The sequence below is a fragment of the Podarcis gaigeae genome, assembly GCF_964106915.1.
Source record: "Podarcis gaigeae genome assembly, chromosome: 17".
NCBI classification, from domain to species: Eukaryota; Metazoa; Chordata; class Lepidosauria; order Squamata; family Lacertidae; genus Podarcis; species Podarcis gaigeae.
The window spans coordinates 32,081,991-32,108,066 of NC_139694.1; the positions used below are offsets into that span (position 1 = coordinate 32,081,991).

The 26,076-nt window shown below is 43.9% G+C and overlaps 2 protein-coding genes across 9 annotated transcripts in view; one reads left to right on the plus strand and one right to left on the minus strand.

Annotated features, from left to right (window-relative positions):
* The window catches only part of DOCK6 (dedicator of cytokinesis 6), a 99,379-nt gene that overhangs the window by 70,953 nt on the left and 2,350 nt on the right, over positions 1-26,076 (minus strand). For all 8 annotated transcript variants that reach the window (XR_014559303.1, XR_014559304.1, XR_014559305.1 and 5 more), the window contains exons 2-12: positions 12,558-12,648; positions 10,017-10,192; positions 8,981-9,049; positions 8,255-8,384; positions 6,632-6,844; positions 6,113-6,198; positions 4,977-5,043; positions 3,473-3,622; positions 2,753-2,833; positions 1,894-2,050; positions 261-385 (exon numbers count right to left, since the gene is read on the minus strand). Coding sequence is in view for 3 of the 8 variants with exons in the window: in XM_083718165.1 (XP_083574291.1) it covers positions 261-385; positions 1,894-2,050; positions 2,753-2,833; positions 3,473-3,622; positions 4,977-5,043; positions 6,113-6,198; positions 6,632-6,844; positions 8,255-8,384; positions 8,981-9,049; positions 10,017-10,192; positions 12,558-12,648 (1,345 nt within the window). In the remaining 5 variants the exon portion in view is untranslated. The remainder of the gene's footprint in view (positions 1-260; positions 386-1,893; positions 2,051-2,752; positions 2,834-3,472; positions 3,623-4,976; positions 5,044-6,112; positions 6,199-6,631; positions 6,845-8,254; positions 8,385-8,980; positions 9,050-10,016; positions 10,193-12,557; positions 12,649-26,076) is intronic.
* The window catches only part of TSPAN16 (tetraspanin 16), a 36,018-nt gene continuing 31,357 nt past the window's right edge, over positions 21,416-26,076 (plus strand). The window contains exon 1 of the mRNA XM_083719827.1: positions 21,416-21,480. The gene's annotated coding sequence lies outside the window, so the exon portion shown is untranslated. The remainder of the gene's footprint in view (positions 21,481-26,076) is intronic.

Sequence of the window (26,076 nt, forward strand, 5' to 3'; positions counted from 1 at the left end):
GCTTTCGAACTGCTAGGTGGGCAGGAGCTGGGACCGAACGACGGGAGCTCACCCTGCCGCGGGGATTCGAACTGCCGACCATACGATCAGCAAGTCCTAGGCGCTGAGGTTTTACCCACAGCGCCACCCGCGTCCCCACGCACAAAGAGGTAATTGCCTGCAAATCTCTGGTCCTGTTAGCTGCACTCCTACAGATGTGAAAACCAAAAGACAGTGATATTATGAATCAGTCCAGACAGCCCAGACTCCAAGCCTCCCACCTGCTTGAAGAAGTTGGTGACGGTGAGGGTAGCTGGGCGGAAGTTGCTGAAGCTGCACATCTCCTCCCCAACACTCATGCGCTCATATGTTTTCCTCTTGCGCTCATTCCAGGTTCCCTTGCGATCTAGAACAGAAGAAGATATGTTCAATAGGTGAGGTGCACACATGCACAAATAAGGAGTCATATTTAGTCAATAGGCAATGGTGAGAAGAGAACCGGGCTCTGCCAGGAACTCATGCTTGGTATTAGGCAAGTGGCTATCACTGCCTCTCAGCTTCATGTCCACAGTGCTGGGGAGGGGGATGTGGCCTACTTTGCAAGGTTGTTGTGAGGGCAAACCTAATGGAGACCACAACGCTGTACAACAGCGCAATGGTTGCGCTAATAGGCATTTTGCAGAAACTACCCACAAGCTTCCTCAACAACCTAGAAGAGTTGTTTCTACAAAACCAACAGGTGTCCCACAATAACACTGGAAGCAGCTTTTCTAAAGTAGTGCAGTATTGTCCCTTGACAAATACCTTACAATTTGCAATGGAAACGAACTTCAGAATCTCCAGCCCAACCAAGGGGAGCTGTATCACTCACGTCATGCAGGTTTACACTTAAGCGATAAATGATTGATCGTGGCCAAGAAAACTAAACCCCTTAATTTGTCGGAGTCTGCTACAGAGGTGGTACTTTGCACTGTGCTATATGGAGGCAGATGTACAGACACCAGGAGGCCCCTGAAGTTAAGTCCACTGAATAAAAAAACCCATTTGCGTGCTCTAGCAGACATGGTATAATGTGTAGCAAATTACACTTGAGGTCTGCCGTATAGAGCTCTCGGAAGATGCTCCTCATACCCAATTTTTCCCTGCTGATAGATTGAAGGATACCCTTGTTTGAAGAAAGGAGAGCAAAACGTAGAAACTGCCACTTCCTTTGTCTCAGTCTCCAGCTCATGAACATAAACAATCTACCTCATTCAACATTTCTGTTTTGTGAGCTTTAGGGCTGCATGGACATGACTGCAAATTTGTGGCTTGATTTTACTCTGTTTGTAATGCTAGCATGCTGTGAGTCAGCTTTAAACTACTCCTGTGATGCACAACTGCCAGTTACAAGTCATCCCATTTCTGATTATAAACATACGGTGCAATCTGTGGCATTGTTGTTGTTGTTGTTACATCCCGCCATTCCTTCAAGGAGCTCAAAGTGGCTTACAAAGTTCTCCTCCCCATTTTATCCTCACAAGAACCCTGTGAAGTAGATCAGGCTGAGAGTGTGTGACTGGCCCAAGGTCACCCAGTGAGCTTCACGACCATTTGGGAATTTAAACTCGGGTCCCAGTCTGACACACTAACCCAGGCATAGGCAAACTTGGCCCTCCAGATGTTTTGGGACAACTCCCATCATCCCTAGCTAACAGGACCCGTGGTCAGGGATGATGGGAACTGTAGTCCCAAATCATCTGGATGGCTGAGTTTCCTATGCCTGCTCTAACCACTAGATCACACTGCCTCAGTTCCCAAGGTTCCTTTGGACAAAAGCTCCATGTAACTGGGAAAAAGCAGCGTCAGCAGCCAACTCCCCACAGTAAAGGAAGCGTCCTTTCTCAAATAGCTTGGTCACGGCACTATACTCACCACTCTCAGAGTCGGAAGCATCCCTCTCAAGCATCCCAGTGCTGTTGATTATATTCACGAGGTGGATGGCAGTCCAGGCAAATGGCATGCGGTACCTTCCCAGACGGGTGCAGAACTGCTCTCCTGCCACCCGCAGCTTCTCCAGCTTCTCTTTGTTCTGGAAGCACAAGGGGGGGCAGAAATCAGGATAGCAAACTTTTTATAAAAGAATGGATATGGTTTATTGAATATTTGCAAATAAACTGTAAAGAGATAGGAACAATGGCAGGATTACTGTGATAACCTGCAGTTTTATAAGAGGATACATTTTTAAAAGATGCATAAATGATTCAGTTAATTTGGAATAAGCAGAAAATACTTTTAAAAATAAATTTAAGGAACCGCAGAAAGAAGGGGAAGGAAGTCGATTTCCAAAATGTGAAAATGATTGTAAAATTATTGAAATGTATAAAAATTGAAAATCATAAATAAAAATTTAAAAAGGAAGCACAAGGGGGGAAACTTCACCATTACTGTGACCAAACTGTAAATGTTGAACCCCTTACCACATCCACCCATAAAATAAACCTGTAAAGCAGGCCATTTTCATTCCATTGAGAACATGCAAGAGGTCATCCCAGGGGATTTAATGATACAGGTAGAATTGAAACCTGGCGTCAAGTCTAGCATGCTAGCTAGCTAACACACACACACACACACATACAGAGAGAGAGAGAGAGAGAGAAAGCACATGGCCAAGAATCCAACTGCTTCCTTATCACACACACACATACACAAACACGGACACACACACACAAACTCACACACAGAGCATGGCCAGGAACCCAACTGCTTCCTCATCTTGCTTCCATCTACCTACTTTCAGAGCATCGGACTCCTTCATGACCATGTATGGCTCACAGCATTCACTGATGTCCCCTTGCTGCAGCACCTTCTCCAGCTGGGCAGGGAAAGGAAAGCAAGTTACTGATGAAGAAGTCTAGCAGATGCCTTGGAAGTTCCCAAATATTAAACCAAGAGTGCTGTGAGCTCTACCTCAAGTTCTACAACTAGCCCTGACGAGAGAGGCCTGCAACCAAAGAGCCCTCTCAGCTGTCCCTGAAGCTAAGGAAAGATGAAAAGTCCTGCACCTAGAGCTGGGCTTACTCAGTGCTTGAAAAGAAAATATGGGGCAAGGAGAACAAAATTGTGTTCTGCACTATGTAATTACTTTTCTTTTGCTTATGTGTCTTTTGCATTATTCATTCAGCTAACCAAAACCATAAGCAAAATGAAAAAGAATGGGCCCTCCCAGACCTCACTCCAGTTTCAGAGAGTCTGCTAGACATTGCCCACACACATTCAAATCTCCCTCCAAACCCATGGGAACTAGAAACATGTTTTGTTTTGTTTTGTTTTGTTTTAAGGATAGCTGAGATTCTGAAGCTGTTAATTCTGATGCCCAGCTCAAACAAGCTGTTTTCCTGCACTCACAGAAGGAGGCAGAATATATGTGCCTCCACCACATGCACAGCACTTGCCAGAATGGCTGCAAAGGGGGATGAGCTCTGGAGGCGTGACTGAAGATCAAACATCTCACCTTGATCACTAAGAATATATCTGGAGAAGGATGCGTGAGGGAGAAGATGGCCGAACGAGCCAGCGTGGAGATAGCAGGGTGGGCACTGTGCGCTCGCAGAAGCCCCTTCATGTGCTCCGAATTGAGGTCAAAATAGAAGTTTTCAGAGATCTAGAAAAGTTGGGGAAATGGTAGAAGCTGGGCAAAGTTACCGTGCATTCGAGACCCACTCCCAACCTGTCACAGCAATAAAAGCAACAAAGCTGGGAGCACCACAACAGACAGCAGATTTTAGATCTGGACAAGGCCTATCCACTGTGGTCTTGAAATCTGGCTTGCTGTTGCCACCACTACTGTAACAAGACGTGGGCCTTCTCCTTCCTGCAGCCAGAGAGCAGCAGCCCTGTTTCCCACTGGCTTCTGCCAGATCTGCTTGGTTCCACACTGTAGTTTCCTGAGGTGCTTACTAAAGTCAAACCTAGGAGACTGTGCTGGGCAGAAGAGAGGGGCCTCAGCTACACTTGTCAATTACAGTGGTATCTTGGTTTAAGAACAACATAGTTTATGAACAACTTGGATTAAGAACGCTGCAAACCCGGAAGTAGGTGTTTTGGCTTGCAAACTTTGCCTTGGAAGCAGAACATGTTGAGTGTGTTCCATTTGTAAATTGAGTCCCCCGCTGCTATGGAGAAGCACGCCTTGGTTTAAGGTCACTTTGGTTTAAGAATGGACTTCCGGAACAGATTAAGTTCGTAAACCAAGGTACTACTGTATATCGCGTTATACCTGCGTTATAAACATGCGGCACCAGATGGTGCTATAGAGCAGCAATCTGTCACCAATGGGATTTTCCATTAAGAGCTTTTATAGCGTTTTTTAAAATCTGTATAGATCCAGCCAGAGAGAACTAAATGCACAGAGACTAAAGGCAGCAGGGCATGCAGCTGGCTAGGCTTCTCACTGCAGCTGAAGTCACCCTGTGTCCTTGGGATGGGAGTGAGGGGTCAGGTAAAGCACAATCTGAAGGCACCTGCATAGCTGCTGCCTGCAGAATGCTCTGATCCACCTTTCCCTCCTGGCTCAGCTGAGGCAGTTCATTCTCCTGCCTTTGAAACTCCTCTAACTAGAAGGAAGAGCTTGAGGCAGGAACCCATAAGAGTTTGCAGCACTAACTGAAGGCAGGGCAATAGCTAGGAGAGAAAATGCCCCCTTTGCTCCAAAATGTCTGGAGGCGGTTCCTACCTGTTCCAGAACAGGAAGAGACTGCAGACTGCTCTGATTCCAGGGGAACTAGTAAGACGACACATCAGGTAGCCTTGTGTATGTGCTGCATGGACATAATAAAGAGCATCTCCAACCCAGCGCTTCCGATGTCTATCAAACTAGTCTCTCAAACATCTCAGCAATTTTAGGCAACTGACCAATTTGCATCCTACCTTGCTATGCTTTGCTCTCTGCCCATTTTATAAAATGGTCCTGCTTCTAGCTGTAAAGACAAGTATTGCTCAGAATCACAGAGTAGTACCTTCTTCTTCTCCTTCACATCGTAAAGCGCTAGCGATCCAAAGATCGGTTCGATCTCGATCTCAAACCTGCTCCATGGAAGGGTATGAGAGAGAGAGAGAGAGAGAGAGAGAGAGAAAAGAGAAGAGAAGAGAGATGGTTCGGTGAGAAAACAACCATACATCAGCCATAGCCAGCAGTGTACCTTGTGTTGTCCATGAACACGGGCATCTCCTGACATAGCAACAAGGGGCCTTCTTCCCAAGGCAATTGCAGGTTGTTTGCAATTTAGCATGGGGGCCTCTTGTATGGACTGAACCTAGTGCCAGTGCTGCTCTCCACCATGAGATGACTGGAAACAGAGGCATGCACACCCTCCAGTGAGAATAGTACATAAGAAATGGACCCCTGGATTCAGAATTTGGTTTTCCGCGGAGACAGCTTTGAAATCCTCCCGCAAAGTGTCATGTAATTCTACTCAATACTGATCCAGAGCAGAACTCGAATGTATAGTTAGCAGAGTAAAACTTAAACATGTTGCAAGATTCCCAAAAAGAGACCAGAGGCAATTAATATTTCACCCAGCAGAGCTTTGCTGCCACTGAAGGCAAATGAGCATAATGGTCACAAATCCAATACACTCAGGACTGGCACTGTCCATAAGAAATCCAGTTGTAGGAGACTTAACTTACACTTACAGTAACTTATAATAAGTCTAAACCTTAACACTAAGCATACTATGTACAGAACACCACACCAGACGGAAAAGAGATAGAAAGAGAAAGAGAAACCCAGGCTCCTTCTGGCTTATTATTAAAGTCAGCAAGACCTTGACAGAAGAGATAACAGAACCAGTTTAAGCCAGCTGTACTCAGCTTCTCTGAAGGAATAACCCAAACATCACAAACCTTCTGCTTGTTTCTTTCAGACAGAGAAGCTTCCAGAACCCTCTTGAATTAATTAACTAGGAAAGAACTCTGCACATCTGATCAATACTTTCTGCACTAAGAAATGCAAACTGACACAAAGTTCAGCCAGGGCCTCACACCCTTTGCACAGCATCGCACCCTGAAGCATTTGTGAAAAGCAGTGCAATGGACCCAAACTTCCATGTATGTCCTACTTTGACTTTGGTTTGGCAAATAAAAAGTGACTTACTTCAGAGACAAACACTTCACCAGGATCCTCTGACCAAAGTGCTCCTTGGGAACTTCTGGGATGCTGCAGCGTTCTACTGCCTCATCCTGAAAAGATAAAGAGAAGCACATCATCTATACAACCATGTGCTTAGCACTAGGAAAACAGTATTGGAGCTTGCTAGAACAAAAGTGAGTCCAAACAGAGTGTCATAGGGCAGGGAAGAGACTGGACAGTTCTGAGATCTCTGGAGGAGGAGGAAAGGAGGGGTGCCAGGCAACGTAATGATCCCTCCTACTCCTCTTTCTTGACAAAACCACTTAAAAAAGAATGACAAGACTGTGGTGGTTCTTCCTCCAACCTTTACCACTCAGCAAAGTCTGTGGCCATCAAAGCATCCTCTGCACAACCTGGTATCTGCCCCCAAGAGGCAAACGGGCACCTTCTAATATTCATCAGCCCACATCCAAACATGCCTGCCATCTCCTGGACGCTAGAGGATCATGCAAAAGCCACTGGAATCTCAGGGCCTGCGCTCACCTCATCTGGGGCCGGGTAAAGGGCCAGGATTTCACCATGCCGGTTCTTCTTGCGCAGCTCCTCATTCGTGCGGTCAGTCTCTTCGATGGCAGTGCGCACCAAGAGAGAGCGCAACAAGAAGTCGGCTGCGGAGTTCTTCAAGTCGAAGATGCTGGAGGCCCAGCTGCCACGGGGTGTATCATCGAGGGAGGTGGAGCAGCGCTTCAGGTCATCCTGGAAGGGACAAGGAATACCTGATGTGCCATAGTAAAAGGCCTTGTTGTCCACGGCACTGCCTTGCCGAGAGCCACATTGTCTTCCTGCTGACAACAGCAAACTTCACTGAGTATCTAGCAAATGCACAGCAGCCCAGAGCATTTCGCCAGGCTCAGAATACCATATTTTTCCATGTATAACACCCCCCCCCCATGTATAAGACACCTCCCCAATTTTGGGGGGCTAAAAATTAAGAAAATGGGGGGGAATTGCCCAGAGTTGTTGAGCTTTTTTGGGGGGACATGATGCAGCAGCATCCAGTCGTATTTCTGCTCGCCGTCAGCAGCTGCCAATCACCCGCCCAAATGCTGCAGCAGCGCCCGATCGACAGCAGCCATTGCCACAGCCACCAGTCACCCGCACTAGAACTGGAAGAGTAAAACTTAAACACGTTGCAGGATTCCCAAAAAATAGACCAGAGGCAATTAATATTCCATCCAGAAGAGCTTTACTGCTACTGAAGGCCAGTGAGCATAATTGTCACAAATCTAAAGCATTCAGGATTGGCATGGTCCATAAGAAATCCACTTGCAGCAGACTTAACTTAAACTTACAATAACTTACAGTAAGACTAAACCTTAACACTATGCATACTATGTACAGAACACCACACCAGAAGGAAAAGAGATAGAAAGAGAGAATGAAACCCAGGCTCCTTCTGGCCTATTATTATATTCCGCATCACCTTCACAGAAGAGATAACAAAACAAGTTTAAGCTGGAACTCAGCTTCTCTGAAGGAATAACCCAAACACCATGAACTTTCTGCTTGTTTCTTTCACACAGAAAAGCTTCCAGAACCCTCCTGAATTAAGTAGAATAGGAAAATCTCTACACATCTGATCAATACTTTCTGCAGTAAGAAATGCGAAGTGACTCTCAGCAAAGGAAGGATGGATACAAAAACTTATGGAATATGCAGAAACGGTGAAGCTTACCAGAAGAATAAGAAATCAAACTTGTTATAACAGAATAGAAATGGTGCATTGAATATTTACAGATAAATTGTAAACAGATAAGAACATTGGCAGGATTATTGTAATAACCTCCAGTTTTATAAGAGTAAATATTTAAAGTAGATGAATAAATGAGCAAATTAAGTTAATTTGGAACCGCAAAAAGAGGGGGAAGGAAGTCAAACTTTGAAATGTCAAAACGATTGTATAATTAGTGAAATGTATAAACCTGAAAAGCATAAATAAAATTTTAAAAAAGAAAAGAAATGCAAACTATCAGAACTCCACCCCACCCGCCACCCCAAGAAAGATGGTCTTTCATATTATATTGTGACTCTTTGCTCATGGATCCCATAGAGGACACAGAAGAGCTGCTCCAACATGCTAGATTTTACAAATCTGACTTGACTTACCGAATCCCCCTGACTGCTCCGCTCTTCAGCTACTTCATCAAGTTCAAAGACTTGCCTAGGCAGCCCCTTCTGCCTCTCCCTTTGCCTCTCGGCTGTAATAGCATTGTACATGGTGCTCAGCTTTTGGTACCTGAACCAGGGCAGAAGAAACAGTGAACTCTATTTGAAAAGCTCCCAAAAACTGAGATTACAATCCAGAACATATACTATGGCTCATCTGAATGAAACAACTTTTCCACCACTACAGAATGACTGCTGAAGCAATAATTATGCAGTAATTGAAAGGACTTGGGCAACTAGGGCTCTGGCTATCAAATGGTCAATTATAAGCAGATACAATTATTACAGTGCAAGGATTTACTCCAATGCAATCTTAAGGAAGTTCCATAGAAAGTTAGGACTTTCCCTCCAACTTCTCTAGCCCTTCCATTGACACTTCAGAGGGCTGGAGGATGAGTGAATAACAGTTTGTGGGAAGGTGTGCAAGTCGCGGCTAGTCCAGGTGGAAGTAAAAGGAGTCTAAAAGGTTCCTTTAGTTAAAATAATGTTTGTTTAAAATCTTTTTTCAGTTTGAAATGCAGCACTCCCCTACCAAAGGTTCTTTCTGTTAGGTCCATATTTAATCCACACCCAAAAAGATTAAGCACTGTCAGCAAATTTCACCACCGCCGCAATAGCAAAGAATCAGTCTTTGCTATCCTTTCTCAAAGAAGAGGTGCAACCTACTTTCTTTGGACCATGACCCAGTCTTCTGTGTAGACCTGTACAGCGTCTCGTACGCGAGCATCCTGCTTCCTGGAGAAGAATGAAAGAGGAAGAAAAGCAGGCTAGTAAAAATGTCGACAGGTTAGTAACATCCAAAGACTTATCTGCAAGGAGAGATAAGGATCAAATTTCTCTCCACATGTTTTGCTTCCACACCTTTATTAAACAACAGATAATACCTCCCGGATATTCTTTTTTCTCACATAGATACAAATTAAAAAATGTGGCCCTTGAAAACTACTAGCCTTAGTGCTTGGTAAACACTACAATAAGAGCCTCCTTGTGCTTTGACTCTGAGCCTACAGGTGTTCCTGGGTTTTAGTAGCAGTCAAGAGTGGGGGTTTTTCCCCTTCTATTTGAAAAGCTGGTCATTCTTTCCTATGAGCATGGTGAACTGGATAGTTTTTGTGATGATTTCTGCATCTTAGTGCCATGACGAATAGTGCACTAAAGTCTATTTTTCCTGTTAATATGTTATTTCTCTGTGGGATTACCAAAAAGGCAGAATTGTGAAAACCCTTCAGAATTTTTTTTCATACATCTTAGGGGAAAGACCTGTAAGCAGAACCCACCCAGGGTTTATCTTGTAAAATCCCAGATGACTTTCAAAAATGACCTACACCTCTTCACACTTAAGTCTCCTTTGGGAATTAAATGGATGCCTTCCCTTTATGCAGATGTCAAAAGTCAGTTATATTGCCATTTAAATCAGTCTTCCAAAGCGGCATTCAGCCACACTTAAATTGTTAATGTGAAGATTAAAAAATAGTCTTTGCCTACCACGTTTTCGCTGGTCAGTACTGCAGAACTAGCAAGTTCTAATGCAGAAAACTGCCAGCCAATTGCCAAGTTCTTTTTCCTTGGCAACTCTTACATACAACTGTCCTGAGGTGAAGGGGGCTCTGCAGTGAAAGGCTGTAGGAGTAAATGGAAGCAGAGGTGCTTATCTCAAGTATTGGAAGAACCACAATCCACAATTAATAATCCCGCCACTTACTCATCTTCAGGGATGCCAGGTTCCAGTGTTCGACAGTCCCGTGTTTGGTGGATCACCTCCAGGTCATCCGTGGGAAACTCAACCAGATCACGAAGAGGACCGGGCTCAGCATCTGGCACATGGCTGTCAAGGTACTCCTCAAAGTCTACGGGCTCCACCACTTCTGTCAGAGGCACCTTAGAGAAGAACATCAAGGAGTGGGGTAAGGAAGAGGAACCTACAAGTCAGAAAGCCTTTAGCACTCAATCAGAACAAATGGCCATTTGGGGTTTCTCCAGATTGAAGTTTGCTCCGATTTAGAGCCAAACAGAGAGTTTTCCCTATCAAAGAGATATGCCTCCTCCTCTTTTTGGCTACAGGCCTGACTGGGTGGAGGTCGTGTGCATGAAATTAAGTACAAATAAGCAGCTACAGCAATATTATTATTTTTTTAAAAAAAACACCACACCACACAATTGTCTTTGCCTTCAATTTGTATTGTGTTGTTTTATGAACTGTGACTTGCTGTTCCTTTTTATTGATTACAGTTCAGAACAGTGTTTCCCGAAGTGGGTGGATCACAATTTGCTTTGATTTTTCGCTAAACAGCGGTTTTCCCCTCGAAAGCGAGAATCAAGCAGAAAACTGCTTGGGGTCCCTTCTTTCTAGGCACGGGACAAGCAGGAGAGTGGACAAGCTTTCACTTGCTGAAGTTGTCTGGTGTGCCTGAATCACTCCACATCGTAACAAGGGTGATAAGGATTTGCCCCAAGGCCTGAGTCTGGTATTCTCCATTTTATAGACTGGGAAATGGATGAATACCTCCCCATGAATCCATGATTCCAACATGTTTCAGGCAAATGCCCACTACTACTACCAAGTTAGACTATGAAAGCTAAGAAAAAAGTGTGTGAATTTCACACCTCTTCCCCTCAGTCCAGCAGAGGAGGCACAGAAATACAGAGGTTTGGGGGCATTTCTTGGTCCTTCACAGAAGCTTCTGACAGAGGCGCCTCCCTTCATCTTGAAGGACAACAACAGGCCTGAGGGAGTTGCAGTCCTTCCAAGATGAAGCTTCAAGAGAATGCAGAAACCAAGGTGAGGAAGACTGCAGGAGCTCATCTTTAAGACTAGTAAATGTTCCCACCACAATGCCCAACTAACCAGCACAAAAGTCATCTGAGCCGCCACAACACATAGCTCTGCTCTTAAATTATTACAATTACAACATAGTCTAAATGACTTTGTTGAGCACTATTGTTCAGAGAGGAGCAAGAAGAAACAGGTGCTATGGGGAGGAGAAGAAAGACTCCTTCGTTTCCTCAAGGCACAGTTAACACTGCATGTCACAGGCCACTTGGAAACTGTCCAAATGCAAGCATTTGTTCTTATGACAAATGGCAAAAGCTAAATTTTCTCTCCCTCCCATCTCCACCAACTGTCTTGCTGTTGCTGAGCAAGGGAGAGAGCCTACAGAGAGGCTAGGCGCTCTTCTGACAGCTTCTCAGTGAAAACCAGGGAGGAATCCCCTGAAAAAGTAACGAGGCTAAATGACAGAGAGACCTGCAAGAAGGGAAGAATGGAGAGAAGACACAAGCACAGAGGTCTGGGAGACTAAAACTATTTTCAAAGACACCCAGCCAAACCCCACCCAAAAGTTTCCAATTTCAAACTCCTTCACACCTGGGAAATTGAAATCCACCTTGTCCTCACCCAATAGCTGCTTTAGGAAACACTACATAAGGGAAGCCTGAAGTTTTGAGAAGGCCACAGATGTTTGTTTGTTTGTTTGTTTTAAAGCTGAAACTCCAGAAAATACAGCATAGTCTCTGCAGCTGTTCTGGTCCTTATGCCACCAAGAAAGAACAAATAAAATGCAGCCGATATCAGAGATTGGGACTCTACTGTTTGGATTGGGACTAGAGGTGGACTGGAGGAATAAGGCAACTAATTCATATGTAACCATGTTCCCCAATATGCTTCTTGCAGAAATGAAAAGAGATATTAGTGGTTCTTATGCTTCTTCCAATTTTCCATCTCCGAAGAGGCCTCAGGTAGGTCCATAGTGACAGTAAGCCAAAAGGCAATCCTGTCTCCCATGAGCAAATAGTGGAAGTCAGCAACCCATTGGCAAAGGGCAGCAATTGGCTAAGGGAAAGATTTAGGACAGAAACGCAGTGCATAGTCAAACTATGGAACTCACTCCCTGAAAAGGCAGAAGTGGCCACCAACTTGCATGTCTTAAAAAAATTAGAGAAGTTAATTAGGAATATTTAAATATAGATATCATTTAATTCAGTTGTTGTTTTTCTAAAAAAACAAACCCAATTCTAAATAAGAGTGCTTCCTAAAGCACGAGCAAAATGGTTGTCCCTGCTATATGTTGGATTACTAGCAATTTCTAAAATGCCCTGGAAATGGGCAGTTTCCAAATTATGGTTGTCTGATACTGCCTATTTTCTTTGGCTGAACAGATTTTCTTCCCTGTCTTATTAGCCAGAAGCTGCGGTGTTTTCTGCCAGATCTCTACCCCTCACCAAGACATACTACTGAATAACTCACCGACTGTGGGGGGCCACCCCGCTTCTTGGAAAGCTGAGGGGAGTTGCCATATTCTCGGGACACCTGCTTCCTTACTTCAGCTGCCACCGTTCTGTAGGGGAGGAAGAAAACAATAAAACATCCACTTTTCTGGGTCTCAAAACGCTATCCTGAGAGGTATGCCCCACTGTGTCCCTGGAGAGAGTCTGGCAAAAACAGGAGCAGAATTTCTGCCCATCCACATTAGACTTCCCTAAGAAAGCATTCACTCCAAAAGCTGTCGAGCACAAGCAGCTTTTACTGTTATTGTCTGAAAACCAACTTTTAAGAACACCCCAGGTGCAATTACTATACAGAAGAGTCTATCACAAATATAATGTAATAATAATCAACCTCAGCAACTCATGAAGAACAATCCCTGCAAGCAAGAAAATTAGTGTCATTTCACCAGCTCCTTCCAGGTCTTCTCTGCCACTGGCAGGAAACTTTACCACCACAAATACAAAACATAACAACTTACTGAACTATCAGGCAGAGGCCAGAAAGGTGGGGAGCAGGGGAAGGCTTGGTTTTGAAAAACCCAAAGCATTTAATCTGAAAGGGGAGGGAGAGCTATGTTGTTCAGTGGTACCTCCGGTTATGAACTTAATTCGTTCCGGAGGTCTATTCTTAAGCCGAAACAGTTCATAACCCGAGGTGCACTTTCACTAATGGTGCCTCCCGCTGCTGCCACACAGATGGTGTGCGACTTCCGCTCGCATCCCGGATCAAAGTTCGCAACTGGGAGCATCTACTTCCGGGTTAGTGGAGCTCATAACACAAAACGTTTGCAAGGAGGACAGTATGTAACACGAGGTTCCACTGTATCTTGCAATGTAAGAAATTCTTAAGATAGCCATCAGGCAGAAAACATTACTCGTAAGGAATACTAAAAGAAAATGGGGAGCAAGTTTTATGAGCATGAACCAAGAAGTCTTGAAAATCCTTTTTGATCCACAGCCAAACCATTGGTTATGTTAATCACATGGTTTGCCCTTAAGTGCACAATGTTTATTTCACAAATACAAGGTGCAGAGACCTGATCAGGATGGCGACGATGGTGTGGAGATAGGACATTTTCCTCCCACTGCAACCAGACTATTAGCGTGGGAGGGGGAAGCTCCGAGGGGGAAGCTCCCACCGAAACTATATTTTTCCCATATTGCTGAGGAAGACCCACTGATTTATTGTGTTTAATCTTACAAATCACTTTGTGTATCCATGAACAGAAAAGCAGAGTAAAAATAGTAATCAGGATGATCCAGCGACTCCAAGGCTTCATCAAGCAAACTCCTCTTGGAAAAGGCTGAAGTTTTATGCACACTCAATCTCAAAAAATAGTCCTATTAAAATCAGTGCATAGGACTGTGCAGGCCTGCATAGAGACCACAAAAAAGCTACAGCTCTCCGGACTCAACAATCAGCACCCGCTGGCCACCAAATTACACGCTGTCAAATACCTGTTAAGTATCTAAATCCAGCTGCAAATTGTATATACTTTCATTTCTTATGTTCCAAAATGGAACTCAGGGTTGTAATGATTTATTTAATACAACTGATGAGACCAGCCAAGCTACAGAACTCTGACTCTGAGGCAGATTCAATTTGGCTTTGACGCAGCCCAGTGAAAAATCAGTGCTGGACCCTGTAGAAATCCACTGGAAACTACTCAAAGGGAACACTTTCAGTACCCTCTGGCTTCAGGGACAACACTAAAGGCAATAGATAACTGGGAGGTATCATGATGTGCCAGGCACAAACAGGCAGTACAAGCAAAATGGAAAAAGACAAGGGGACGCCTTTTCTCTGCCTTTCAAAGTAGTTCTACAATTATGAAACTGTTGTGCAAGATTGGTGGATGTTGTTCTTCCATGAGTTCAGAAAGCCAGCTGTAAGACAAGAGACAGAGAACTCTTAGAGTCCAAGTGCCTTGTTACTGGAGGGTTTCAGAAAGAAACTCACATCCCGGGGACAACCTCTGCAAGGATCAGCTCAGCTCACTAAATTACTCGGAAAGTGGGCAAATGCTGCACCTTTGGAAAAGCACCCAGTCTGCTAGCTTTACTGCATGTTCAAATTGCAGCTCATCATTCAACCACTTGGGAGGTTCTCTGATCTGACCTCTGTGTCCTCCGACCCATCCCACCCTCTTAAAGGGGATCGGCTCATCACAGAGGCTGAGTCAGCGTGTGGAAGTACAGTCGTACCTTACCTAAGAAACCAGAGGCCTTCCTCCTGGGCATGGTGGACCAGAGAGTGCTTAAGAAGGACAGAACTTTTTTTATGTACGCTACTACAGCAGCAAGGATCCTGATTGCAAAACATTGGAAGACACAAGATTTACCCACACTGGAGGAATGGCACACGCAGTTGATGGACTACATGGAACTGGCCGAAATGACTGGCAGAATCCGAGACCTGGGAGAAGAAACAATCGAGGAGGACTGGAAAAAATTTAAGGACTATCTGGAAAAACACTATAAGCTGTATGAATGTTAAAAAATGCATCTTTTAGGAAACTCTAGCTTCAGTAAGGTTAAACTAAAGAAATGAAAATTAAGGCACAAGAAGTCTGAGATAGAATAATGAAATAACTTTATTGTGTTTAAATGAAAATGCACATGATTTGGGTTATAACACATTTGAAATTGGGTAACATGATAAAACGAAGGATACAACAAGTAATGAAATAAGTTAACAAATTGCTGATGTTATGTATTACAGAGAATGCAGGGTTGGGAGGATGTGGGGAAGTCCAGTAGATTTGGAAAAAAGAACAAGAAAACTTGTAACCTTTCTACTTTACTCCTATAATATGTTCTTTATTCTTTTTTCTGTATTTTACAAACTCAATAAAAAATATTATTAAAAAAAAAATGGAAGTACAGTCGTACCTTGGTTCTTGAAAGCCTTGGTACTCGTACGTTTTGGCTCCCCAACGCCAAAAACCCAGAAGTAAGTGTTCCGGTTTGCGGACATTTTTTGGAAGCTGAACGTCTGATGCAGCTTCCGTTTGACTGCAGGAAACCTTGGTTTTCGAATGGTTTCGGGAGTTGAACAGAATCCTGGAATGGATTAGGTTCAAGAACCTAGGTACAGTACAACTGTACAAAGAAACCTATTCAGCATGTAGCAGCAGCTCTGTGTAAGAGGGAGGGAAAGAGAAGAGTAAAGGTAAAGGTAAAGGTACCCCTGCCCGTACGGGCCAGTCTTGACAGACTCTGGGGTTGTGCGCCCATCTCACTCAAGAGGCCAGGGGCCAGCGCTGTCCGGAGACACTTCCGGGTCACGTGGCCAGCGTGACATCGCTGCTCTGGCGAGCCAGAGCCGCACACGGAAACGCCGTTTACCTTCCCGCTGGTAAGCGGTCCCTATTTATCTACTTGCACCCGGAGGTGCTTTCGAACTGCTAGGTTGGCAGGCGCTGGGACCGAGCAGCGGGAGCGCACCCCGCCGCAGGGATTCAAACCGCCGACCTTTCGATCGGCAAGTCCTAGGTGCTGAGGCTTTAACCCACAGCGCCACCTGCGTCCCTTCAAAGAGAAGAGTACCTACCATCATTCCTGTCTTCTTTATTACTTCAGTCTTTTCTGGAGGCTCCTGCATAGCCCCATCTTACGTTGCACATGGCGTGAGAGCCCAGAAACCATGCCCAATAACCCTTTAGGCCCTGGTTCTCGCATTACCTCAGTGGTACAGAATGAAGCCACAATATAGTAGCTCCCATACCACTTGTGTAACATAAGATAGAGCCACAGGTGCACCATTAAGGGTTTGATAGGAGGTTGGAGCAATCTCAACCTAAGACTTTAAATTGCTCACTCTGCTGGATAAAATTGTGGGCACCCAGCTCCACACCAACAAGCCAGGCTTCTTAACCAATTGAAGTCTGAAATCAAAACAAATCTCGGCACCATTTTAAGGCAGGTCATTCTTTCCTTTATCAAGACAAATTTCTCAGGGCAGAATTTACAAAGACTGAGGTCATATATAGGCAACAGACTTGATTGCCTAATTATTATTTTTTATTAAGCCATGACATTTGTTGGATCCTTAACACAACAAAGTTTATCTCTCCTTTAATGGCCTAATAATAATCCAGCCCCATGTTTTGCCCCAGTTCCAAGTGGTTCCAATTATTCTTACATGGCATAATACAAATTAAGAGGCAGACAAGCTAGTAATCGTGAGCAAATCATGGACTTTCTGTGCCATCTGTGAAGGCCTGGACTGGGAGAAAAGCTAGTGACCACATATAATCTCAACAGCTTGCTATGGCTATTTTTTTTTAAAGGAATATTCCCTATGGTAAAGCTGTACAAGATGAAAATCCTGTGCATGGTCTGCATCTTCTCTCTCTCCCCTCCCCATTCAAAGGGCTTCCAGGGGTGGGACAGATTGCTCTTGCCAGGGGTCTGAACCAATTGCTTACAGAGGGCTCCCATCCTCCTCCCTCAATCACTGCATCCGTTTTTGGCCTTTTTGCCCAATGCCCCTACCTTCTCTTCCTCTAGACTCCCCACCCAGGTAAAATTAAGCCAATGGCTACAATCTCAAAAGACTTGAGTTCCAGCTTCTGAAATCCACACTTCAGATCCATGGCTTTCTGGATACTTTTTTTTGTTTTTGTTTTTTTAATGCATCACACAAAATGCCTGCATGACAGTCTTAAGACCATCTGAACATTAAGAAGGGGTGGGATATACATTTGACAACAATTGGAGTAGAATGGATTCTCAGTGAGTGAAAATATGGAACAGAGACAGTAAAGACTGTGCAAATTCAAACAAAACAAGGACATCTGAAGAGCTTAAGCGGTTTATTGTGGGATCTGTGTTCGTAAACAGAGTGAGAAAGGGCAGAGAATACATGCCATTCCATATTCTAGCAAGGCACACCTTTGGAAACTTGTTCTTAGATCAACAGCAGGAACTGCTTCTCCTCTCCACCACACTCACCATCCCCAGTTAGCATATATTTGCCTCCAAGCAGGCTACTTAAAAAACAGACAGATGTACCACTAAATCCCCTAACAAGATCAAAGGGCATTTGGAGAAGAAGGGAGAGGAAGCAGGAGGTTGTAAATAAACTGTAATTAAGCGAGAACTTTGCAGCCTGGAAGGAAACAGGCAAAGCCTTAGGTTCTTGGGGACTGGTCCAGGAAACTACCTCACCCTTTCCTTTAGATAAGGAAGTTGTTTTATCAGTGAATCCATGAAGAACAATGCACACAGTTTCCGAGCAGAACAAAAACACCGCAAAGTCACATCACAGACTGGGAATGGTCCGAAAGGCAACCAAATATAACTGCCTGCTTCATGAAAAGACCCGCACAGTTCCACATCAAACCAGATCACACTGAGTGCCTGAAGTAATAGCATCTCTGAATAATATCCACTGTTTTTTATCCCGCATATACTCCAAAGAGCTTGGAGTGGCACTTTAGCTTTGCAACAAACCTATGAGGCAGTTTAGCAATTGGGCACGCAAGTTCTCAGAGTGCTGTAAAATCTGAATACGGAACAATTGTTCTAAGTTTTATGAGTGTGCAGGCAACTCTGATGGTGCTAGGAGGGCTGTCCCTTTAACAGACCAAAGGCCTAGGGATTTGGGCAGCCAAAGCAACCCAGGGTTCATGAGTGAAGACGGAAGGTCACTATGCACATGAAGATTTCATTAGAGACCTTTTCCCAAGACCTCCCTGGCCCCCAAAGACATGTTTCTAACATTCACGACAACTACAGCTCAAAACAAGCTCAAAGCAGAGACTAAGTAAACCTTCCAGTGGCAGCAGGTTCTCTCTCTTCACTGCTTGGCACAACCCTTGAGCAGATTTCCCCCAATAATCCTCTCGCATTACCTGATCAGGAAGTTACAGCCAATTGGCAAAATTTCCCCTAGAATCCTGAATTTATAGTTTCCAGTTGCAGTGTTGAGGATTCTTTTTTATTTTCCTTTTTCCTGTTCAGAACTTAATATGTGTTCAAAACTAAACAAGAATTCTGGCCTACAGGTCCCAGAGATTAGCTCTCCAATGCTAAAGTGAAGGCATTACTACTACATGTTACAGACATATATAACAAAACTCCGACAGCTGCTTCTATTAGGCGAAAGCACTATCAGGTTGGGGTGATGTGGAGCACAGAAACATCCGCCGTTTCCCCCCATTCCCCCCGCAAGGTTCAAGATGAATGTTTACCATCAAAAGCAACCATCTAGAATCTCATGGAAGCAGGGCTCAGGGCCAAACTAGATGAGATTTTTTCAATTTAATGAGAATGGATTTTTAAAAATGCATGTTGCATCAGCAAAGAGAGTGGAACAAACAATGAGAAGAAATTTAACATCATCCTTCCCTGCCACAGTCCTGAGGAAAAGCCTTCTTCTGAAGTTAATGATTTTTTCCATTGAGAAATCCCCCAGCGGCACCTTCAGCAATCTCTTCAGGAACACATGGAGGAAATGTTTACATTCCTCCTATGCACCTGCTGTAATCCTGATAACTATATCTCACACACAGAGACGCACCAAAGCTGATACTATTTGCATTAAATAAATTTTAAAAAACTGCACTTAAAACACACAGAGTCATTTAACATCATATAACTTCTAGTTTGATCCCCAGGGAGAGTAACTGCAGCGGGGAAAATCAGCAAGCAGGGAAAGGGTTAAGCACCACCCACTCACCATCACTTTTCCACTCTAAATACCCCTTTTCCAATACTGTTTTTTTTTTCCTAACTGCAGTTTCTGGCTGGGTTACCCATGCTTGTAAGTAATGTGTAGCTCTACCCTGAATCAGTTCCTGCTGATTTACCGGTAACTGCGATGCTCCCCAGCCCAAATGGCCTAGAAGAAAAGATTAGAGGCCATAGGGGTCAAGGTTTGTTCAGTCCCCCCCATAAAATATTTGAGGGGGGTGGGGTCCCACAAACTTGATGGGCATTGTCATTCAAATGGCATGCAAGCGCTGCATCTTGTGACTGATTATGTGGGGTCGGGCTTACCTGGGCCCCGCCAATATTTTATTCAAGTTGGCCCCCCCTGTTGGGGCAACAGCCCAACAGTTTGGGAGGCTTGTTTTTGTTTTCTGAGGTGGGAGACTAACCATAGCCACAAGCCATAAATTATTCCTTGCTTGTGCAGTAGCCTGCCAAGTTGAATAAAGCAAAACGTTTTCCAAAGTGACACCTCCGCTGTGCCTTTGTGTGTTCTAGAGCACTGAGCCAAACAGACTGATGCCTCGTTCATTTCTTCTGCACACACTGACCTCCCAGAGGGAAAAGGGTACCACACTCACTGTAAGTAACATTATCAAGAAGAACATTATCTGAAGGTGCTACTGGACATTTTTTTTTAATGTGTTATCAAGAACAGGGGGAGAATATAGACTCCTCAGCCTTCTCCTTGAAACTATTATTGAGAAACTCCACCCACTCACCCACCCACCCTCAGGAAAGGACTATATAAAGTGAACTTTAAATGACCTTTAAAGCCCTTCACAGCCTAGGACCCTCGTACCTACGGGACCGCCTCTCCGGGTATGCCCCACGGAGAGCTTCAAGGTCCATAAATAGCAACACCCTAGTGGCCCCGGGCCCTAAGGAAGTTAGATTGGCTTCAACCAGAGCCAGGGCCTTTTCAACACTGGCTCCGGTCTGGAGGAATGCTCTGCCTCATGAGACCAGGGCCCTGCAGGATCTGATTTCTTTCCGCAGGGCCTGTAAGACAGAGTTGTTCCGCCTGGCCTTTGGCTTGGAGCCAATTTGATTCCCTCCCTCCCTCCCTCCCTCTCTTTCTTTTTTTCCTTTCCTCTCCTCCTGCGATGAGGCTACATTTTAATATTTTAATGTTTCATTATTTTAATGTTGTATTTTAATTTTGTTTTTAAGTTGTAATCATTCAACTTGTTTTTATTATTGCTTGTAAGCCGCTCTGAGCCCGGCCTTGGCTGGGGAGGGCGGGGTATAAATAAAAATTATTATTATTAAGGATATAGATTATATAGCTAAAGGACAGGAAAGAAGCAAGCCAAAAGAACCTCTGGTTTTTAAAGTCTTGGTTTCCAAGTCCATTCCACACAAGAAGATATTTCAAAGTTCTCTCAACTTTGTCATACTTGAGTATCGTTCCTGAAAGCCAGGTTGCAGGGACAGTTGAAGTTTCAACCAACTTCCACTGGATTCAAGGTTACCATTCTCAGATTCATATGTAACAATAGCCACCCACGAATTCAGGTTTCAAACTAATGAGAGTTCTACTATAGCAACAAGGACTTGCTCTAGCACAGCAGGGCTTTCCCCTGCTCCTTGCACCATTCGCCTCTGAAATTAGTCACAGTGGGGTCTGGAGAATCCCCAGAAACAGCATGAAGGGGAAGGGGGGTGTTGTTCCATCTGGCAAGCTAAAAAAGGTTTGCACTGACATTACAATTGCCATAGCACTAGGTTGAATTCCTCCCCATGTCCAGACTACCTACACTGATTTCATGGCTCAACAAATTCTCCAAGTTGCCCGGAACACAAGCCAATTTTCCTGCGGTGTTTCAGATACTATCTCAAGGTGGTCGGGATGTAAAAAGCCCCAATGCTTGTGGAGGGCATCTCTCTGTCTTCCTCTCCTGCCCCTTCGTCATTGCTATGCTCAATTAATCTAACCTCAGTAACAATAATAGTACTGAACAAAGACACAACTCTCTGAGAACCTCACAGGCCAACCAATGAGGAACCTCACAGGTTTGTTGCAAGGCTAACGTAACACTCCCACATTTTGGGAGAATGTGTAAGCTATTAACACAATGAATAATATTCAGAGACTGTTGTCTTGGGTGTAATCCTCAGATATTAAGAAGAAAGAATTCCAGGATTTTTAAGCAATACCTACTGCTGGCACTCTTGGGTTGAAGGTGAGTTCACATTTTTCTGTCTTTCTGAAATCATTCTCTGCTGTGATAAATGGCTCAGGGCAGACTGCCAGCCCTGAACACAAGAGCTTTATTGCTATATTTATGTAGCTGGAAAGGAAGGGAGTTTCTGTCATCTAAGTTCACCTCATCCTATAAGCCTGTGTTTCTCAAACCTGTGTCCCCAGCTCTTGTTGGACTACAACTCTGATCATCCCCAGCTAGCAGGACCAGTGGTCAGGGATGACGGGAGCTGGGGACCCAAGTTTGAGAAACACTGCTATAAGTTGAAAGGTCCCCAAGGCAACTCACCCCTCACTCCATTTGTTTTCCCTTTCTTTCTCTCTTGGCTTACCTACCTTCAACCACAGACTTAACTCCTGGACTTCCAAACTGCCTAACTTTGGTTCCCTTAGTTTAAATCATTTCCTCACTTCCCTGGAGAGAAAGTGCCTATAGAAAACAAGGAAGAGGTTTGTAAAGGAAAATAAATTCTCCTAAGGACAGAAGGCAGATTGCAATTCACTGAACAATTTCCGGTGAACCACCTACCATCTGGTGATTGCTGGGACTCCAGCAAAAGTAAATGAAAATGCTGGACTAGCTGGCCTTGGTTTAATCAAGACGGTCCTTTTTAAGCAAACGTGAAATATTTGAAATCACAAAACTGGTTAATTAAATGTTATGAGATCCTGAGAGTACCCCCTTCCTTTGTGAATTTAGCATACATCATTGGACCACAGGACCCTAGTTTTTTAAATTAAGCAAATCAGAACATACAAGACTGAAGTCTGACAGCCCTTGTCTTAACACCAGCAGCACTTGATCATGTATATAATGCTGTTAACTTGCTTCCAATACTGCAATCTCAGCTCTTCCATGGACAGCAATAGCTACAAAACTAACAAAACCAGGAGGTATACACTAGCAGAATTTTCATTACTGAAGGAAAGCAAACCTGAAGTTCAACACTATGTGGAACAGGGCAAGAAGGAATTGTGCAACTGTGTAAAGAAGGCACATGATACAGCTCTGCTGTTCAAGCTGAATAGGTATGTCCCTGTAAACTGTCTGGATGGCTGAGTAGATAGGTGAATTGACAGATACATAAAATAAACTGCATCAGGTATTTGTGTGCCATAGACTTCCATGGCAGAAAATAGTGCAGTGGAACCTCGGAAGTCGAACGTAATCCATTCAAGAAGGATGTTCGATTTCCAAAACGTTTGAATTCCGAGGGATAGCTTCTGACTGGTTGACAGCTAGGCTTTCTGCAGATTGGAAGCCGCATTGGACGTTTAGGTTCCAATGAGCATTCAAAAACCAGAACACTTACTTCCAGGTTTTCGATATTCAGGAGCCGAAACATTCGGGAATGGAGCGGTTCGAGAACCAAGGTTCCACTGTACAGTCAAATACAACCTTATCTCCTCATCTATTCACAATTACCCTTGAATACAAAGTCTTGTAGTACCTCAAAGAGTTACAAATTTATTATGGCATAAGCTTTCATAGACAAGTGTCTACACATCAGATGCATCCTAAACTGGCAGTATATTACACAGACACACACAGACACACTAGGAAAAAAGAGATCTAAATCTCCCTATGGGGAATAAAGGTGTACATTCCTCCATCTAAAGCAACCATTGAGGACCTGTTATTGCACCCATGTTCCTCTATAGGTCTATCACTGCCTTGATAAAGAAAGAGAAAACCAAAAGCGGCCACAGAACCAGAGTACCAGAAATTATTCACCCTCAACTTCTGCCAGCACTGAAGTCACCCTGAGGCTCCCCACAGTGCCTTGTGCTTCACAAACAGGCAACCAGACGCATTTTAGTTATTTGTTGCCCGCTAGCATTTAAGGGAAGAAAGGGTGGAGTGGCAGGAAGAGAGAGAACATTTTGGTTTCAAAAACTGCTGCTCAAGTTTAAATGAGCTGCAACTGGAAGGGCTCACTCAAGAACCATTCAAGCAACAACAATAACCATTAGGCTGCATTCCAAAAACATTAGCTTGAACTTTCCAGTGAGCGGTCAAAAGGGAGCAAAGGCAGGAAGCAAATGGGGGGGGGGGGAATACATGCAAGAATAATCACAGCACATCTGCCAAGGCTCCTCCCATCAAAAGGAAGATACTGTTTCCTTCCTTTCCATAAAACACACTGCAAACAGCAGAGGGTGGATGGGACTGAGATTTAAGCATGCGCTGCTACTTATCCACTAAGGATCTGTTCCCACAAACATGTTTCCTCCCACGCTTGCAACATGAGAGCTTCCTGAGAAGTCTTAGGCTTATTCAGGCAGACACCCTCAAGAAAGAGATTAGCTTTGCTAATCTGAAAGCAAAATTCTCTCTCCTTGCTCTTCAGTGTTAAAGTCCAGCTTAATATGCATTTGGGCTTCTTCTTGGCAAGCCTCCAGCTCCAGACCTCTAGCCCTTATAATTACAGAAACCATTCTTCTCAGAATCCCCAGGCAAAGGTGCGTCCCCACAAAAACTGAGACCTATTGTCAGCCTGTGCACAGTCTATTTGTCCTCCACAGAGCTAGAAATGTGCTGCATTTCAGTATTCTCCAAAGACAGCTTCCGAATATCCAAGACTAAAAGTTCTGCCCTGATGTTAGACTTGCAAGATCCTGAAAATACCATATATGCCTGTCTTCCCTATTCTGGAGCCCTCCAGATGTTTTGGCAGGGCTGAAGGCAGTTGGAGCCAAAAACATCTGCAGGGCGCCAGATTGGGAAAGGCTGGTCTGCAATGTGTAGCAATATAGCTGAATGCTGATCAACTATCAAATTCATTCCCAAATAGACACACACAAGATTGTACTTCAAATCTTCCCACAAACAAAAGTGGCTCATATCCAACTAAAGCATCTTCACTTTCTTTCTTTCTTTTTTCTTGATTTACTGTATGCTCTGTGAAGCTAAGTCAGTGCAGGTAAGTAACGCAATGAGTATACAAAGGTAAATGATGCTACACTTATAACCCAACATCTATAAGCAGAATACAGTATAGCAATAGTAACAAACATTCCATCCGCTTAAAAGTTCGCCAGGATAGTTTGGGGGAGGGGTTATCACTGTTAAAATTATGAGACTTGAGAATCCGAACCATCAATTAGCATTAACACTCATTTATGAGCTGCCTTAAAGCCACTGGTTCATCTAGCACTATGTCCAGTACTCAAAAGGTTTCCAACAGGGGTCTTTCCCAGCCTTACCAGCAGATGCAAAGGAACAACCTGCTTGCAAACGAGGCTCTCTGTCATTGCGCTAGGGCCCCTCACATTTTGATAGCTGAAGTACACTTTTTTCCTGAATTATAATTGGAGGCACAATCCAAGTCTGCAGCTCAAAAAGTTTGTAAGAGTATACATTCTCATCTTTCTGCGTTTCCTAATAAGTCATTGATCTGAGTGTGTTTTCAGAATAGAAGGAAAAGGCCAGAACAGTGTATCATGCAGAGACACAGCAGACAGATTCTCCTAGTAGACTCATGGGAGCTTCTACTCATATAATCACAGACTCATAGAATTGTAGAGTTGGATGGAACCCTGAGGGTCATCTAGTCCAACTCCCTGCAATGCAGGAATATACAGATGGTCATATGGTGATCAAACCCACAACATTGGCATTTTCAGCACCATGTTCTAACCAACTGAGCTACAAGTCATTCACTGTGTTAGCAAAATGAGTACTACAGCATGTGGGCACATTTGTAACCAAAAAAGGGGGGAGAACAGAGTGGGAAAAGGCTATCTATTGAGGGGGGTTAGGGTCCACATGATCACCCACATCCCCACCCCCACTGCAAGCCACAAAAGGTCACAGAGGCTGAGGACTAGTGACTTGTTTAAGGATGCTTAGTACCGGTAAGTTTGTAGCAATAGGACTTCAAGCAGCTCTCTTAACCACAATCTTGTACTAGCTCTCAAAATAGATAATAAAAATGACCATTACAATTAAACAACAGTATATTCTACTATCAACTATTTCACTGTTGAAACATATCCTACAGATTCATATTGTTAAACATCTACCTATTTCACAGATCCACACACTGAAGTATATGGACAACCTTGATTTTGAATAACACTTTATTCATTCATACATACATACATACATACATACATACATATTCAGGCTACCAGTATAGTATGGACATACACATTTTTAGTAGTCTGCAGAAAAACCTTTCCCTACAAACAAATGTATGCATGTGCTTCGTTTGCTAAAAAGCTACTTGTCTAGCTTTTAAAAAACTTGAAGCTAATTATTAAAAGCTTAGCCTTGCCTTGACTTGCTAAGAAGCTCCCATTTGTTTATCAAAAAAAGAACCTTTTAAACTAAGTATGTAGAGCAGAGATGGAGTGAAAGAGAATGCCATGTCTTCATCCCAAGTTAACTCCAAGAAAAAGGAAAAAGATACATACTGTACAATATATGCCATGCTATCAATCAGAATGAGTACAGCAGATTGACACTGAAGATCTATAATCTGATTCTGGTAGTCTCGCACTCTACCTCCCTCAAAGTTACCGTATGTCTGTCTGTCTCTCTCCCTACTGCTCCTGTCATGTGAACTCAACC